This window comes from Rhipicephalus sanguineus, chromosome 1 (genome assembly GCF_013339695.2).
Source record: "Rhipicephalus sanguineus isolate Rsan-2018 chromosome 1, BIME_Rsan_1.4, whole genome shotgun sequence".
Lineage (NCBI taxonomy): Eukaryota > Metazoa > Arthropoda > Arachnida > Ixodida > Ixodidae > Rhipicephalus > Rhipicephalus sanguineus.
The window spans coordinates 256,021,980-256,040,001 of NC_051176.1; the positions used below are offsets into that span (position 1 = coordinate 256,021,980).

The window sequence follows — 18,022 nt, forward strand, 5'->3', positions numbered from 1 at the left end:
AAATCAGAAGTCCTCGGTAGCATCACTGAAGAGCGTAAAAAGCGTTCACAAAGTTCCGCTATGTTTTTGCATCAATGTCTGCACTTTAAGCAAAACTATTTCACTACAGCTGCTTTTTCATTATAGGCACTTAATGTAAAGTGCACTTTGAGCAAAACGATAGTTTTATATTCTTTGTTAACTGGTTTTTACCTGAAATTATATGCAGCTAAATGTATAATCAGTGTATATCCAGTACTTTTAATGAACTTGCTAATTCGTTAGGCTTCATCATGCCCTGTGTGTGTACATTGTACTTAAATGCTATGATTATTTTGGTGATCTTTCATAGCACACAAAAGCATGTGCTTATTACCATTTTCTTTCTTTAAATACATAGTTTTGAGGGTTATATGCAACGTTAGGTGCTTACACATGTAGTTTCAATGCAGCCCTTTTCTTTTCAGTGGTAAACAGTCCTGGCTCGGCCCGCTTGACCTTGCGTTTCCAGTCTGTTAAGACAAGTGATGATAAGGAGTTGCTTCAAAATCACACTGTCTCAGTGTTCGATTCCTCAGTCACGTCCAGACACCTTTCCTGTTATTCCAGTATGGAAGCTCGCCCAGACGGGTATGCCTATAATGGTAAAAAAGAAGAACCTTCCACCACAACTATTACCTCAACAGCAACAGATGTAGTGTCTTCCAGCAGCCCCTTGCCTGGCAGTGAACAGGGTTTGTCTTCGATGGCCGAAGCTTCTACCCTAAATGGCTCAACTTCAGACACACACGGTGAAGATGCTGTATCAGAAGAGCCCCTGCGAAAGCGTCGGCGCAGCAGCAATGACAGTACTAATGGCACCCTCACACCTACAGGCAAAGGTCGTTCTTCACGCGGTGACAAAGCTAGGGCTTCAGACAGTGATCCTCAGTGCCCTCGTAAACGAGGTAACAATTCGAGTTCGGATACAGAAAGTGGCCCCAGTGAGCAAGAGATGGACGGTGATCCCACCACTCAGGACTCTTATGGAAATGGACATTCTCCCAAGGTGCCGCCACTCAAGATAGTGCTGCCTTCAAGTGGCACTGGTAACCTTGAAGGTGCTGAACCAGCTGGTGGTGCCAACTCCAAGGAGCGCAAGGTTTCCTCGAGCAAGCCTGCTTTGCCTTATGTAGTGAATGCGACGGAGTCCCTGAGTGAAGGATCTCCCAGTGAGCAGGCTGTGGAAGAGAAAGAGCGACGGCGAGAAGAAGAGCGCTGTCAGCGGGTCACACGCAGCAGCCACAGGGCTGCCTTGACCCACGATGAAGAAGCTGAGGATGCACCTGAGGTACACCCTCGGAAGCGCAAGCTGAGAGCTCGGGAGGATCAGCAGCAGCCGCAACAGCAGCAACATTCACCACTGCAGCAGCAGCAGCAGTCGCCACAGCAGCAGCAGCCACCCCAGCAGCAGCAGCAGCCACAGCAGCCACAGCAGCCACAGCAGCTACAGCAGCAGCCGCTACAACAGCGGCAGCAACAGCAAGAGCAGCAGCAGCAGCAGCAGCAGCAGCAGCAGCAACCACTACAGCAGCGGCAGCAACAGCAACAGCAGGAGCAGCAGCAGCAGCAGCAGCAGCAGCAACAACAGGGAGGTGTAGCATCTCCTTTAGAGTCTCCACCCCTCATGGAGGAAGTGAGTCAACCGGTCACCAATGGTTTCCAGATGTATCTGGACATTCGCAAACAAGTGGAGAAGCGGCGTCAGGCCATGCTTGTTGTGCACCCGAAACCACCACAGGGTTTCAAGGACTATCTTCTCAATCGTGGCTCTTATGTCCTCGAAGGAAATCCCTCGTCACGCCTCTCTGTGCCTATGGTAAGAAAACCTCTTTGTCAACTATGCAGACTGCCAAGTTCTGTACTAGGACAAGGTCTTTGAAAAGGGTGGGTGAAATTCACATACAGTGAAACCTTGTTAACCCATATATGCCCAGTGTCCTACATATAGGACGCTTCTTTGATGCACTCTAACATCGCTATTTCTTTAGCTGATGACTAGCGCCAACTACAGCACATCAAGCAGGCCTCATTCTCACCGTGTGCAAGCCTAGACATTTAGACATTGCTTGCTTTGCATGCTGCCACGTGCCGACCGCTTTCTCCGGGCAAATGCGTGCTTTGTTTGAAAGACGTCATGGAGAGGAAGAAGTGCACGTAAAATGCTGACCGCTTTCTCCAGGCAGACGCGTGCTTTGTATGAAAGACGTCATGCAGAGGAAGAAGTGCAATGTCGATGTGCACGTGAAATGTTTCAAGGCTTGCCACACCCGCACATAGCAAACCTAATGCCCAGTGTCCTATATGTATAGGACGGCTTGAAAAACAGTGTCGCGTTTACCTGGCAGTAAATAAAGAACTTGTGCTTTCTTTTGAAGATAGAAGTACACTTTTTGTGAAAAAAATATGTTTTGTCATTTTTTCTGAGTTTGGGCATATATGGGTTAATATGTACCTGCCGGGAAGACGGCAAAACTTCACACTAAACGGTAGTATGTACCGTATATACTCGTGTAAGGGCCGCACTTTTTTTTTCGAAAGTCTTGCTTGGTGCGGCCCTTACACGAATCAGGCTGATGACAGCTCACCAAAGGTCTGTACTGTTTCCGCGACAGTAGCAGAGTGTAAGAGAGTCGCAAATGACATTCCAGGAATGTTTTTATTACGATTCGATTTCGCTATCGCTGTCCTCGTTCTCGGAAGAGCTCGCCTCGTATGACGTACGGTGGAAGTTTTCTGCCGTCTGCCGTGATGCACAGCATCACAGTGCATCTTTGACGTTCTGCGCCGGTCGTGCGCACAGACACACTTTTCGCACCTTTTAAATCCACTGTGGTGCTTTCTAGTGCATCGAACCACACAGGAGTCTGGTCCGCATTCGCAATTTGGGAGAGGTCGTACTCATGCTCCCTCCTGAGACCATTTACAAAGCGATGGAACTTAATCACATGGCTTTCGTACTCGCTTGGAAGCCTTTGACAAAGCGTTGTTCGGCGGCGGATGGAGAGCTGGTTACGGTTCATAAACCGCGTAGCCCACCCCCGACTTGCCTTGAATTGTGCCTGGGGTATTTCCATGTGGCGAGCGATGGCCAGGGCTTTCACGCGGATCATGTCAGTTGAGACGGCGTAGCCGTCCCTTCGAGTGTCGATGACATGTTTGACAAGTTCGCCTTCGAGTACCGGGTACTTGCACTTCTTTCTGCGAAATGCCTTTCGGCTCCTGTTGGTAGCGGCGAGGGCATCTTTCTGTTTCATCCAGTAACACACGCGCTTCTCATCGACGTCATATTTGCGTCAAGCTTCTCGCTTGCCGTGCTCCTCGGCATATTAGTCACTTGCAGTTTAACCCCTTAACTGCTTTGGACGAGCAGAGCTCGTCCTGCCCAAACTGTCCCCAAAGCGCTGTGGACGAGCAGAGCTTGTCCTAGCGGAATAGGTACTCCCCTCTAGCGTTCAGGACAAGAGGCGCTCTTCTACAGCTTAGATTGCGTGTAGTCCACCAGGTGGTAGCATTTACTTGGCATTTTATTTGGAAAGAGCGCGGTTTTTGTATGAAAAGATGGCTTGCGGTGGCGGCCGCCCATGCATAGCTGGCTTGTCAACACGAAAAAGAAGCTTTTCATTTTCGTCATCTTCTTCGAGTGATGATGATTCGGATACAGATGTTTATCTTGTGTCCGGAAGTGAAGACAGCGATGGCGTTGAATTGAGCATCTCCTCCGGTGATGATGAAAACAGCTCGCAAGCGAACATCGCGAGTGCTCGCCAGTGGATCCTGCGTGATGCGGACAATCCTGCTGTGAAGCCTCCTCGCTTTCCATTCTTGGCCATTCGAGGCAAGACTTTCAGCTTGTCATCGCCAGATGACCTTATGGAATATATTCAGCAGTTTCTTCAAAAGTGCTTCATTTGCTCTCAGAAGCGAGGAGAAAACAGGAAGAAGTTGAGAAAGGAAACTCGCTTTTGGTGCAGGAGCTGCAACAGGCCCCCTTGCGTTATTCCGTGTTTTGATTTGACTAAGTATGTGGTACAAATATTTTTTGAACATAGACTAGCTATTTTTTAGTACAATCACATTCGAAATCAGCAATAAAAAAAATAGGCACTTTTGGTTGGGAAACTTTCAAAAAAATAAAGCAGGTAAGGGGTTAAAGGCTGCAGTGAAAGATCTCAAGTGCCGGCCCATTGTCCCTCACCTGCGATGGCTTAAACAGGGCTCACTAATACAGACAAAGTGACACCGACAGCGCCGATCTGAAGAAACACTGCCAAGCTAAATGCCAACGATGCGCCACACAAAGCAATAATGGCGCCGTCGAGGTCGGCGGAAGCGGAAAAGCTGGCAGCGCCATCTAGCTGCAGTTTAACTAACTACACTTTTCTGGCGGGACTTTTTGAATTTTTTTTTCGAAATTCCCCCTCCAAAGTTGGGGTGCGCCCCTTACACGAGTATATGCGGTATCAACAACCAAGTACAAATTTGCATCTCCTGATGTGCGTCATCGCAGCAAAGAAAGAAATACAGTGCCACAGCAGATATTACCTAAAGTTCCCACCGTAGCTCCTTTTCTTACTTTTTGGCAAAGTGCAGAAAGGAATCTGCCTATCACGCACAACTGTCCGACAGCGTGCGGTGACGATGCCAAGGAGCATTTTGAAACTATTGCAGGGTCCGGGATACGCAGTGACTGACATAGCAACAGGACGGACAGTATCGGCTTTCTGCGATAGATGTGTACGCATCTGTACTGCGATCTGCCACTATCTAGAACTGAGTTTCATTGGAACACGGTAAGGCCGCGTGTAGCCGGTCGTCCCTCGCTAGTCCCTCACGAGCAGCGCATCGCCTACTCAGCTCACGCAGCCATTGCCGGGCTGCTTGCTGTACCGTATTTACGGATTTGCCGTGGGAGGGTTCTTTGTACACACTGCCCTCCAAGTCGTGCACAGATGCGGCGATTAGCTTGTTGAGTTATCGCGGCGACAACGCGCTACCTGCAAGCGATGTGCACACTACGTCTCCGCCATGCTCTAGCGGTCCTGGCCAGTGGACAGAGGCACGCGGGTTGTGGCCTAATAAAAGTGTGCAGTTTGGTTAGAACAGCGCTACGCTTGCTGCACCATACATGCGCTTGGCGTCTGTCAATACAGCAAGCTAGGTTTCTCGGTGCCTGCGACTCTCAACTCAGCGACAGGCAAGCTGCTTTCGTTTCCAAAAAGGGTGTGCACTTGAACGCGGTCCTGCAAAATGAAAGGGCAGCGATTGGCGGCTCAGCACGCTCAGGCTGTTGCATACCAAAAGCGTGCAGTATTGTTGATGTAGCGCTACGCCAAATGTGTGCCCGAGTAGCTAGCTGAAGGCGATAGGGTTGTGGGCACCAGGTCATACTGGCATGTTCGTCGGCGGCCACCATTGCCACCATCTTGCCTTTGTTCTGTCCCGATGCTTACCCACAAATTCGCTGTCGCAATCGCACGCAAGCTGGAATTATTGACCGACCGATCTCTGCACTTATAGAAAAGACGGAAGGCCTTTTGTGGCACATTGTGGCGTTGGCAAGTTCAGTGGCATCGTAAACTTTTATGGCATAAAACATTATTGTGGTACGCAGGGTATGCATTATCCAGTAGGCATAGGCTGAATCGCTAGGGCTTAAAGTGGTCAGCGAATGCATTAGGCTCTATGACACTTGGTCGGGGATTCTTCCCAACTACATTTTAAGCGTTTGTACATTTAAAGCGGTACGTATTAACGAGGCTTGACTGTAGTTCCCGTGTTACTCAGGCCTTGGCATAGTCTTTCATTGTGATGTGTGCGTTTCACTGACATGTGGATAGATGTGTATTCATTTGGAACAAAAAGCTTTGACTTTTTGTCATTTTGATGCACTTTTCTGTTATTAAAAATTGACTTGCACATTGCTATTAATTTCTGCACATTGATAAGAAAGCAAATTGGGGGGGGGGGGGGGGGAATGCAGGAAGCAAGCCAATCTGCCAGAATAATTACTAATACGCTTCGCTGTGCCAACAAGCTCCTGTTGTGTATGCATAAATGTACGTAATCAGTGATTCCACTCCTGTGCCAACTGTGCCAAAGTGCGCCAAATTGAATTTACGGCACCGTCCTGATAATATCGATGGAAATTGTGCCAAACTGCGCCAGAGTCTCGGGTTTTGGTGCGTCTGTCACAGGCAGTCGCACCGCCGGCGCCTCAAAACATGTGCAGCTTGATCTTGGGGCCGCCAAAATCACAACCATGGACCAAGAATTATTCAGCTGAATTAACAGCATTCGCGCGTGTGTCATCGCAAGCAAGCCACGATGCCATGTACGGTGCCGACGAAGCTTCTGTTTTATACAAGTCGGCTCGATGGTAAAACGTGCTCTCCTCAGAGGCTCGTGAAGTCATGGCCAATTGGTAGCGATATAGTGTGGCGGTGATTAATCAGCAGTCGTCGTCTGTTCCAGAAACACTGCTGATGGCTCGTTTCAAGGGTCGCACAGCACATAATTAAAGCAACATTCTGTAATAACCACACGCCTGCCGCTAAAATAGCTGTCACTTCTGTTTCTGGACATCACGGAATGAAATCTGGGAATGCTAGCAGTAGATATATGGAAAAATGTAGAATTGTCCATGCTTCGCGTCCATGGAAGAGCACGTGAACAGTGGGAAAGCGTTGACACTTTTCCTTAAATATACTTTATCCATGGATCTTCATCCAGAAGAGCTTTTTCGTAATTCCTTCCACCAGCACATCCAGGTTTGTAATCGCTCTTGTGGTAAATACCCCCTAAAAGGCCCTGCCCTTTCCAACTTGTGTGAGTCAGGGGCGTAGCCAGGGGGGGGGGATAAGTACACGCCGTAATGTTACATGAACGAGGGCTAGCAGCTAACTTTTTTTGCTCCGATCTTACTTAACTCTACAAAACGCTGGTGTATGTCAATACGGCCGCTCCCGGGAGAGCAGTTGTTTTAGGTCAGTTTGTCGTATCAGTGGTCCGAGCGCGAAGCAGTGAGCTCACAGCGCGTAGAAGGTATACGAGCTGTTCGCTGGGGGATGTCTGCCGAAACAGCGCGTGTGCCTGCGCTCTCGACCGCGCCCTTATAGTCAAAGTTCACAGTTGCTGCTCGAGTTACGCAGTCCCTCTCCTCAGACATCTCTTCCTGCTCCTTCACCCAGCAAATGACGGGCGGGACGTTTCCTTCTGCTTGAGAAGCAATCGACGGCAGGCCTCGCACGCGGGTTGATGTTATTCCGTGTGACGGAGATGGCCAGTTTGTTTCATCTCTGCTTCAGCCATGTTCCTTGCCAACGCTCGTGAGCTTTTACTCGCAGGTAGAACATACAATGCGAGGAGCGATGTTATCGATTTAGAGTTTATATGGAACATGACGGCGACAGTGAAAACCTGGCCTGGGTGTCCGTACAATTGCTAACGCAATAAACAATATACAAAAAACCGTCGTGCGCTCGCCTTTTTCCTGGAAAGCTGCATCGTCTCCGCTGTAAAGAGTGCGCCCGTTGGAAGAATCATATAATCCGGCGCCTTTTCCATTCGTTTCGTTCTTGCCTCCAATACCTTTCTTACAGGGGACATCTCCTCGCCACTTATTTCCTCATACAGCACGCGTACAAAGACAGCACTAAGCGTTGAACCTACCATGATTTCGCGCTTGTCGGATGCAGTCTTGTTATCTCTGCATGCGCGGTCGCAAACGCACAAAATGGAGAGAAATCAATTAATTGCGCACGATAGTCGTGCGAGAGAAGCAAGAGCGGGTGGGCGGCTGCATAACAAAGCAGTATGGGAGACAATTCAGAACTGTTATTTCTCGTATATGAACCAGTTGAGAGTATGTACCCTGATGATGTCACGTGAATCACTGTTCTGGCATCACGAAGTGCACCAAAAGACAAACGCCAAGAGAGAATAACGCGCTCGTTGTTTTTGTTTTTTGTTGTATTTTCAGAGGCTCTAAGGGGCCCTTTATAAAAACAGGGCGTGCAAACACGGACACAGGAAAGTAGTCAAGACACCAGAAACGCCGCTAACAACTGAAAAATCACACAGCGGCGGAACCGAAGGTACACATAAATATTTATCTGTGCATTCACGTAAGAGGCCATACCTATCAATCAAGTGCGAGTAGTGGTCTACGTGAGAGATATCTGTTCACTCTCTCGACTATTCTCTTATGTCCGTGTTTCCACGCCATGTCTTCTTAACATGAATACCTACCAACTATTGTTCAGCTATATTCTAAGTTTGCCATTCTCTTTACTTCTGTATTTATTTATAGATTTACTCGAGTAAGAATGAAAGGAAAAAGTGTACTAATGCACCGAGATATATATATATATTACTTATCTATTTTATTTATTTATGCACAGTGTACTAGGTCCAATACTCCAAGAATATGCTATCCAGCGAGTTGGGTCATCGCCCTTTAAGGCTGAAAGACGTGGCAGCGTTAAGGTCAGGCAATACACGTGATATTTCTGGAGAAGAAAAAGATACAACTTCTGGGGAGCTATTCTCGATGCGTTCATCCAAAGGAGATCTCCACAGTCCAATTCGGCAGAGCGCATTCAGTGATTCGAAAAAGCGGTGAGCGGTGATGTCACCTCGCTCTTGACCACGTCGCCGCACCGAACCCGCCAGCACATTCCTAGCGTGAGAAGGGAGTGGACGAAATGCACAGAAACAGGAACTTTTCAAGTCTGAATTTGCATATGAATGTGTCCCAGATGTTTGAGAACAATGCAGGGAATGCGTACCGACCTTACAGCTGCGTCACGCGAGCGGCCGCATTAAACCTAAATCAATGGCTAGCACGATCAAAACACATGTGCACCGAAAATCGGATCTCTGAGGGCTGCGTTCGTTGCATTGAAGCGCATTCCGTCCCTATAATATGTGTCCAGTGTTTGAAAGCTTCGTGATGTCATGATGGCGCTGCAGAACAAGAACTCAAACCAGGGGGCACGATCTCTCGCCGAGTTCCCGCTATTCAGCGGCCGCTCAAATGGACTGTTCATTACATGGACACATCGGGAAGAGCTTCTCTGGCGAAGTGCTGTATTTTATTTTCAGATTCCCCGTTCGAATTAAAAGAAAAGACTAACGGCGGCACGCCGCAGTTACTGAGCGGCGGCGGCGACGGCGTGATCTCTCTTGGGACTTCGGCGGCGGCGCGAGCGGCGTGACCAAAAACAGGTGGCGGCAGCGGCGCGGTGCGACGGCACACACCTTTACAGCTGTCAGTCATGGGACCGTTGCTGACGGCCCTGGTGTCGGAAGGCCCATTGGGAAGCGGCTACACCAAGTTACACGTCCGCCTCTCGCTTTCCAGGGTCAATAGCTGACGGTTAAAAAAAAAAATCGGCTTTTTTGAAATGTGAAGCCATGAATGCGATCCCAACAAATTGTATTGTTATACGAAGTAAAGCTAGCGGCTAACTCTTCTGTATCGCCCCGCCACGGTGGTCTAGTGGTTATGGCGCTCGACTGCTGACCCGAAGGTCGCGGGATCGAATCCCGGCCACGGCAGCTGCATTTTCGATGGAGGCAAAAATGTTTGAGGCACGTGTACTTAGATTTAGGTTCATGTTAAAGAACCCCAGGTGGTCGAAATTTCCGGAGCCCTCCACTACGGCGTCTCTGATAATCATATCGTAGTTTTGGGACGTTAAACCCCAGATATTATTAACTCTTCAGGATCCGACCTTACGTAACTCAACAAAACACTGGTGTAAGGGAATATGGCTGCTCCAAGGGCTGAAGCTGTTTTTGTGCTGTCAGTTCTCTGAATGCGAAGCGTTGAGAGCACACTAGGTTTACGAGTTGTTTACTGCTATCTCGAGATAGCGCGTGTGCGCCAGCGACTGCGCCCTTCGAGCGGCCCAGCCCCCTCCCACACCTGGCATCCCTTCATGCTTCTTACGAAAGACGGCTGGGTGTTTCCTCCGTTTGATGAGCACTCGACGGCAGGCCTCGCACGTGGGGGGATTTTATCTTATCGCATGCGCCCTCTGTGCAATGCGGACGGCCGGCTCGTTTCATCTCCGCTTCAGCCGCATTCGTCGCCACCACTCGCAAGCTTTTACTCACGGGTAGAACACAGATGGGCGGGGTGATGTTATCAGTTTGAACTTTATACGTAAAATTAAGGCAACAGCAAAAACCCGTCAAGGGTGTCCATATCATTGCTAACAAAAAAAAAATCAGGAGACATTCCACTCTGTGAGGTCAATTATCAGCAAAGCTGTTTAGCGCACGGCATAGAATTTCCTAATAATACACTAGAGGAAAACTGGCGCTAGTGTCTATGGGAGCTGCAACGCATGGCGCTTCAGCCAGCGTGGGAATGATGGGTAGTACACGGATTTGTCTAAGCTTCGTTCTTTCGTCTCTGCTTGGATGCGTGTGGCTTGCAGCCGCTTTTGTCGCAAGACGTAGTTCAGCAAGCGTTCAGCAGTCCCACTTCACCATCTTAACATTTTTTTAGGCTCACCCTGCCTTTCTTTTATTTTTATTCTCTTGCTCTCTCTCCAATTCAAATCGACTCACAAAGTTCACAACGATACATTGTTATCCAAAACAAAAGCCAAAACACAACAATAAACAAAGCCACAAGTGCGTTCGAAGCTGCAAGCATGAAGATTAGGCAAATCCGTGTACTGCCCATGATTCCCATGGTGGCTCAAGGATCGCAGCACCAGAGTTCCCTCTTGTAAGTATTGTAGGAAACTTATCGCACAAGTTACAGAGGGGACATGGTGGAGGCCAGTTTGGTATGTAAGGCCAGGTTGTTAACGGCCAGGCTGTTGACGTCCTATACACAATATTAATGCTAAAGCCTTGGATGCCTTATCTAACCGTCGGCGGCGTCAACACGAGTGATGCAAAAAATCATCATGTGGTGACATCGTAGATCGCTAAACCTTGCGATGTCATACACAGTGACATCACGTGATGACGTCATCACATGACATCGTCGCTTTGCACTGTTTCCGTGATCGGTGCGCTGATAATGAAGGCAGTGCAAAGCCGAGTGAGGTACAGAAAGCTTACAATACTTCCGGTCCTGGAGGCGGTGCATAACCACGTTAAGTGCAGAAAGCTTTCAGAGGGGGGTGGAGGAGGATCAGTACATTGAGTGAGTGAGAAGAAAAAGAAGATGGCCTTTTGCCTTCGAGTCGTCTTAGGCGAATGCATAAGGGGCCCTGTGAGGTTTTTTTTTTATCTGCTTTTGCACTGCTCCTTAGAGGGCGCTAGGGGGTTTTCGGCGTACAAGCAGAATGTTCTAGCCATAGACAGCTTCGCTGTAAAATGGAAACGGAAGTTTGTTGAATCATGTAGTCCCCTGTTGAATGCACTTTCGGATACTTTCGCGGAAGCTCGACTTGAAGTGGATCTACATCTTCCAGGCAACAAACGGCGCATGCGCAAATGATAGTCTGGAAGCACTGCGAGAATGCTCTTTCTCCAGCACAGAGAGGCTTCAGAGAGAGGGAAGGGAGTGTCGAAGGAGGCTTTGAGGCTAGCTAAGTGACATCATGTTGCACCCAGCAATGCAATCGATCGAGAAGAAAAAGAAGCTGGCTTTAGCCTTGGAATTGTCTTAACCATTTCAGACGCTAGGTGCACAATTGTGTACACCACTTGTTTTTGCTATTGTGTCGACTAGGGGCTACAAAAGAGCAAGATACATTGAGCCTTGGATGAATTGAACCTCCTGCATAATTAATGTGTCTTCATTTAACTTCATTTTGCATTGTACTGTTGCGCATGGTCACTTTGCTGAAGGCACTACCATGTTAGCCGAGTCGTTCAACCTTCAGCTTCCCACAAGCCACGTCAAAAGTATAATTTTTCTTTACTCAAAATAGGCGTCAGTGAAAACGAATTTGCACTATATTTCGAGCCTTAGATTTGATTCTATTTATGCAAAAACAGAGCATGAGTGACTTCAGAATAAATATTTCATTACAGTTTGATTAGAATTAGTTACTATAACGTGCATCAATTAGCGTATTATGACATTATTTCTGTTGCAATAGGATATTGAGTGCCATGGAATAACAGTGATGGTGCTTGGTTGCACCATTGTGAAAGCAACTTAGCTTAAAAAACACATTTTTTAGATGCGAAGCATCTTATGGCGGAGTTCAAACCGGTGGTGGTAGTTGTGGTGTGCGGCATGACCACCCTTACTGTGCATGCGCAAACCCTCTCCACACACCCCTCTACCCACCCCTCTCTCACTTACCCTTCCCCCTCACCCACTTTCTTTCTCTCCACTTCCCCTCCCCCTCTCCACTTCCCCTCTGAAACGCGGGCTCGACATGCCGAAACACTGCTTCGCATCGCCTTATGGTCCCCTTTAGCGGAGATGGTGTGATTTTATTTTTGTGATTTCTCTGAAATCCTTTGCCATCGTCACTGATAAAACAAATTTTAGACTTATGTGATTTTAAGTGAGAATATTTTTAATCAGATAAAGAAAAAGTTTTGGAAACTGAAAATGTGATTCTTAGGAAATTGGTTCTTTTTTATGGCAATGTCTTTAACTCTTTATGTTTATTTTAACTATGGTGGTTTTAGGAATCTACAACTGTATAGTCCTGTTTAATGTCTTCGTACTATTATTTCTACACCTTGTCTATAATGGGGCCCTGTCTGCATCATGACGTTTTTTCACTCCCCAGATTCCACTGCCACAGTCTCTGAGTGGCTCTCCAATGCGGGATCTGTTTCTAGACCAAGAACGAGAACGGTACAAATTGAGGTTGCAGCACCTGATTGAACGGGTAAGCTATCTCAGTATGCTGGAACTTGTGTTATGTGCTCATCTCTGCTTTTCCTATTTCAGGAGAAGTTAGTGTTATCAGCTGAGCAAGAAATTCTTCGTGTGCATGGTCGAGCTGCCCGTGCAATCCAAAATCAGGCTGTGCCTCTGTCTGCTTGCAGCATTCTCAGGGATGAGGAAATCTATAATGTGCTAAAGCCGGAACAGGTAAATAACCCATGCTCACTCTTAAGACTAGAGAATTTGGCTGCCATCTTGGTGAGAAAGGACGGGAATTTTCATTGGGAATTCAGTACCTTTCTGCTGTGTTCATCAAATTACTCTTTCAAGGCTGAGGAAAGCAGTTGTCATTATTTGGTAAGGCCAGTGTAATACTTCGCCATCTAGGTGTGGTTTACAAGGTAGACATACAGTGTGGTCACCACATGCAGTGTCTAAACACGGTGCAGGGTTCGCCAATGCACTAGCAAGAGACAGGCGGGCTATCGGTAACAAAGGCAGGTTCATCAGCCAGTTATACACCGAGTATGTGTTCAAATTATGCTTATGTATTCTAAAACGCTTGACTGCCCGGATTTTCCCTAATGGTCTCGCAACCACTGCTTGGTTCTTGCTTCCAGCAAAATGTGTTGTTAGAGTGGCTGCAAGGGAGGAGAACTGCCCTGGCTAGGCCAATCGTTACTACACCACTCACCACTTTTTCTTTCATGTCTTTTGTCTATTGTAAACCCTTAACCTGCTGTTTGAAACTTTTAGTGGTTTTGCAATCGCTTTTATAGCAGCTTGCTCTGAAAGCCCATTTTCCCTTTTACTGCTGCAAAAAGAACTTTTTTTGCAGCAAAAGCTGCTTCGAAGTAGCCAAGGCCAGTAGCGTCACTGTAGTCTTTCTTGCAGTTGTCATTCTCAGTGATATCTGCTTGGCACCAACTGTTATGCAGACATTGTGCCTCAGGATGCACCAGCACATACAATATTGTGCCAGACTACACATCCATCTATGAGGGTTGCAGATCAACCAGGCAGTTCTTCGTTTTGTTACTCACACAGCCATATTGGAGACTCTTGGAGACTATACACTGAGTGCTACCTGTCGAACTCCCCAACATCAAATTAGACCTGAAGAGTATTCTAAATCTGAAACCGAAAATCTGCCTGCTGTTTTTTAAATTGTAAAGGCAACTGGCACGTGACTACTCTAAAATTTTGCAGTACCTCCCACTGTGATTCAGGTAGTGCCATGGAAGAGCTGTTATCATCTAAAGAAGCAAGCTTTTACAGCGGAGCACACCTAATTATTTGAAACCAGTTGGATGCTGCTCAGCAAACAAAAAAAGGTCACTGGTGATTGCAACACTCCCTTATGCAAAATTTGAGCGCAGCAGGATTCTGGCATCACCAGTGCTGAGCCTCCGCTCCGGCATCTCATTTTGTAGCAGTGGTAGTGAAGTACCTCCACCTTTGTTCAAAAATAAACTGTGAACATGGGAATGTGTGACTTATCCGAAACGCACTCTCAAGTGGTGGCAGCGTTGTTGAAGTAGCACATGCACAGTGGGCCCGAGGCCAAGGCCAGTGCTTTGTTTTCATATATAGTATGGGTGGATGGGCTGACCGCTTACCTCAAGAATGACATTTGGTGACAGGGTGACGGCGCACGCTTCTGTGGTGCCATCTTGCAGTAGGTTGCTGCTGTGGCGGACAGCAACCTACTGCGATACGAGTCTCTCCTCGTATCGCAGTCTTTCATACACTGCTGCACTGTCCCTTAGTTGCTACTCTTCTCCTCAGTTTTCCTCCTCATGCTTTCACTGTACCTTCCTTCACTTTTCTCCTATTGCCCTCTTTGCTGTCACTGTCATGGATTCTCCACTGCACTTTGTTTTCGCTCTTTCATGCTTCCCTGTGCCTGTCATTCGCTTGGCTACGTTAAAGATGAAGATGGCATGAAATGCAGGAAAGGGTGCCTAGGAGCTGCGCTCTAAATGAACTGCTTGCTACACCTGCCTGCTCAGCACTCCTGCATGCACTTGATGAGAGCCAATACAGTGAAAAAATGTGCTATGTGACAATCAACTATAAGGGTAGTGGAGGTAGCTTGCAGCTCTTCCTATGTCGTCAGTGGCTCTGTTGATGACCATGAAGTGTACACTTCATCTGGGGCAACGTTTATCTTCTCATTTCACGTACAGGTGCCTTTCTTTATACAGTAGACTCTCAGTAAACGGAAATCTCTTAAACGGAACTGCTGCTTAAACGGAACAACTTCTTCAAACACGATCGGTTTCATACTTGGATTCTGCACCCCTGTCCATCTCTCAGTAAACGGAACTCTTGTTAAACGGAATACATTTTCTTGGTCCCTTCAGGTTCCGTTTACTGAGAGTCTACTGTATATTTCAATTTCTCTTTCATAAGCTCTGGATACATTTCCACTGTATTCTCTGTTGCATTGTAGGAACTGAATGCTTCATTCTTTTTTGCTGTAAGTACCGAGTGCCTCTTTACACTTTACAGCTGCCATAGAATGCAGTTTTTCTTCTAAAATTGAGCTGCAACTATTTTAAGACAATAAAAGCACAAAGTTTTTTTGCGTTAGGTTGACTTACTACAGAAAAAATATCTTTTTATTATATTTTAGTACTTATCTTTAATTGAACAGATGATTGTTGTAGTACCGTTGCATTCATCAAATTAAAAGCTCGCTAAGTGTACCTTTTTGAGTGATGTGATTTATCAGAAATGTTAGTTTTCTTTTTAATAGTTAGTTTTTTAGTAGTATCAGTAGTAGTTTATATTTTATATATACTGTATATTACGTTCAGGTAAACAAAATATGCTGAAAAGCACAAGTTTTTACTTCAGTACTTCTAACGTGACAAGAAGTTTTCTAAATGTACCTCGGTTACGCGGTTGTAGCTTGACATATTTTAATTAAATTTGACAATCCAAAGTGGGGGGGGGGGGGGTCGACTTACAATCGAAACCGAAACATGTACTGCCAGCAATGGCAAATCAAGCGAGAAATCCAGGATGCTATGGTGTCGTTACCACTTTACATTTGCTTTCCAGCCCTACTCGTTGCATGTGGTTATTTCGTCCATTTTTTTTTTTCTTTTTAAAATTTTACTGCGTACACCATAATGTTTGCATATGGCTGCGCAGCTATGTGGGAGCGTCGATTGTTGATGAAAGAGCCGCTTTTGCATCGGCTCTTTCATCAGCAGCGGTACTCCTGACTGCGAACTGCAATGATTTGTTCTTGGGGTTCTGGTAGTTGACGGAAGAACTTCTTTTTCTGGTTCATTGACATGTTTTTTTTACAACCTCATTTTACTGTGGTGCTTGATCATCGTGCTGTATCGTGATAATTGTTCTGGGCCCTAAATTGGCTCTCATTGATACCATCATTCAAGAGTGTACTATTTCACGTGCTAAAAAAAAAACTGCTTGGTGGGATGCAAGCTTGGAGTTTCTGAATGGGTGGTGCAAAATTTCTCCATTTTCACTCAACTATATATAACTTTAAGGAGATTGCAGACTGCTTTTATGTATCGAGAATTTAAAATACAAAATTTAGTTTTCTAGAAACTTGGCATGTCCTAGACAGTTCCTTGAGATTATGAAAAGCAGGAATTTACCGGACTTGTTTCTCCGAGGCTACATCAGTCATAAAAGCTTATTTATTTTTTATCAACACCTTTTTGCGGGATGCATATACAGTCAGACCTGACTATATTGAACTGTTTTCGAACATGACAATGCTTTAATGTCAACGCTTAAGAAAATCTACGGGGACATCGAATGAAAACAGTGTGAACACTTCATATACAGTGAAACCTTGTCAATACGTACCTGCCGGGAACACGGCATAACTACACACTAAACGGTAGTGCGCATCAACCCCAAGTACAAATTTGCATCTCCTGATGTGCGCCATCGTCGCCAACGAAGAAATAAATACAGTGCCAAAGCAAATATTGCCTAAAATACTCACCGCAAAGCCTTTTCTTTCCTTTTGTCAAATTGCAGAAAAGATTTCGGCACTCTCGCGCACGACCCTCCGATAGCGCGCAGTGGCGACACCAAGGAGCATTTCAAAACTATTACAGGGTCCGGAATGCGCGACGACTGACATAGGGTCAGAACGGACAGTATCAGCTTTCCGCGATGCATACGCTTCTGTACTATGATCTACAGAGAGAAAACTGACACAGTTTCACTGAAACGCGGTACGACCGCGTATGTGGTGCCGATCGTCTCCAGGCTAGTTGCGTGTAGCGCATCGCCTATTCGGCTCACACAGTCACTGCCGGGCTGCTTGCTATGCCGCACGCATGCATTTGCCATGGGAGTGTTCTTACCCACTTTGCTCCAGACCGTGCATAGATGCGGCGAGTAACGTGCTGGGTGAAAGGGACACTAAAGGCAAATATTAAGTAGACGTTGATTGTTGAAATAGCGGTCCAGAAACCTCATAGTGCTACTTTTGTGCCCAGGAAGTGCTTATTTTGAAATAAAATAACGTTTTAGTGGTCTGCATCGCATTAGCGCACTTGAAGTCACCCACCTGAAAGTGGTCTTTCTCACGTCACTGTTGCCGTGCCCAACGTTGCCCGCCTTTACTGCGCGGTGGCGTGCACTGGCGTAGTGCACCATTCGAGCATCCGGCAACATCACATGCATGCGGCATTTTGTCGAACTTTCTGTCAGAGCGACTTTCACGAGCGCCCAAAACACGTGGGAGTACGCGATACCGAAACTACCACTGAGACGCGACCACGTGAGCGAAGTAGTGCGCCGGGCGAAGCCCAGTTCAGCGAAAACAGAACCTTTAAACCACGCGCGCCGTTTTCCATGGCAACGCCAAAGAGGTTCTTTTTTCCATGAATCAAACAGAAACTAACAAGCAGCATTTTATTATGTCTCTTGATGCACGGAAGGTTCTTTTTTTTATTGCAGCTAGTTTGATTACGAGTGATTAATTGTAGTCTGCCTTTCTGATGTCATCGGGATCATTTCCAAAATGTCCTGCTCGTGGCGCTCATTGTGTGATACATTTAGCTTAATTTCTCGGTAAGTAGGGCACTGCTGTTGATAATATTGCCATTTTAGACGTTGTCATACATTGAGCTTTCACTCTGACATAAATTATTTGCCTTTAGTGTCCCTTTAACGCGGCGA

The 18,022-nt window shown here is 46.7% G+C and overlaps 1 protein-coding gene across 4 annotated transcripts in view; it reads left to right on the forward strand.

Moving 5' to 3' along the window:
* Positions 1-18,022, forward strand: part of LOC119378396 (ankyrin repeat domain-containing protein 12) — a 69,047-nt gene that overhangs the window by 27,546 nt on the left and 23,479 nt on the right. For 3 of the 4 annotated variants that reach the window (XM_049411460.1, XM_037647566.2, XM_049411464.1), the window contains 4 exons: positions 447-1,837; positions 12,741-12,842; positions 12,905-13,048; positions 15,297-15,323. In XM_049411460.1, coding sequence (XP_049267417.1) covers positions 447-1,837; positions 12,741-12,842; positions 12,905-13,048; positions 15,297-15,323 — 1,664 coding nt within the window. The remainder of the gene's footprint in view (positions 1-446; positions 1,838-12,740; positions 12,843-12,904; positions 13,049-15,296; positions 15,324-18,022) is intronic. The other variant, XM_049411461.1, reaches the window with a different exon arrangement.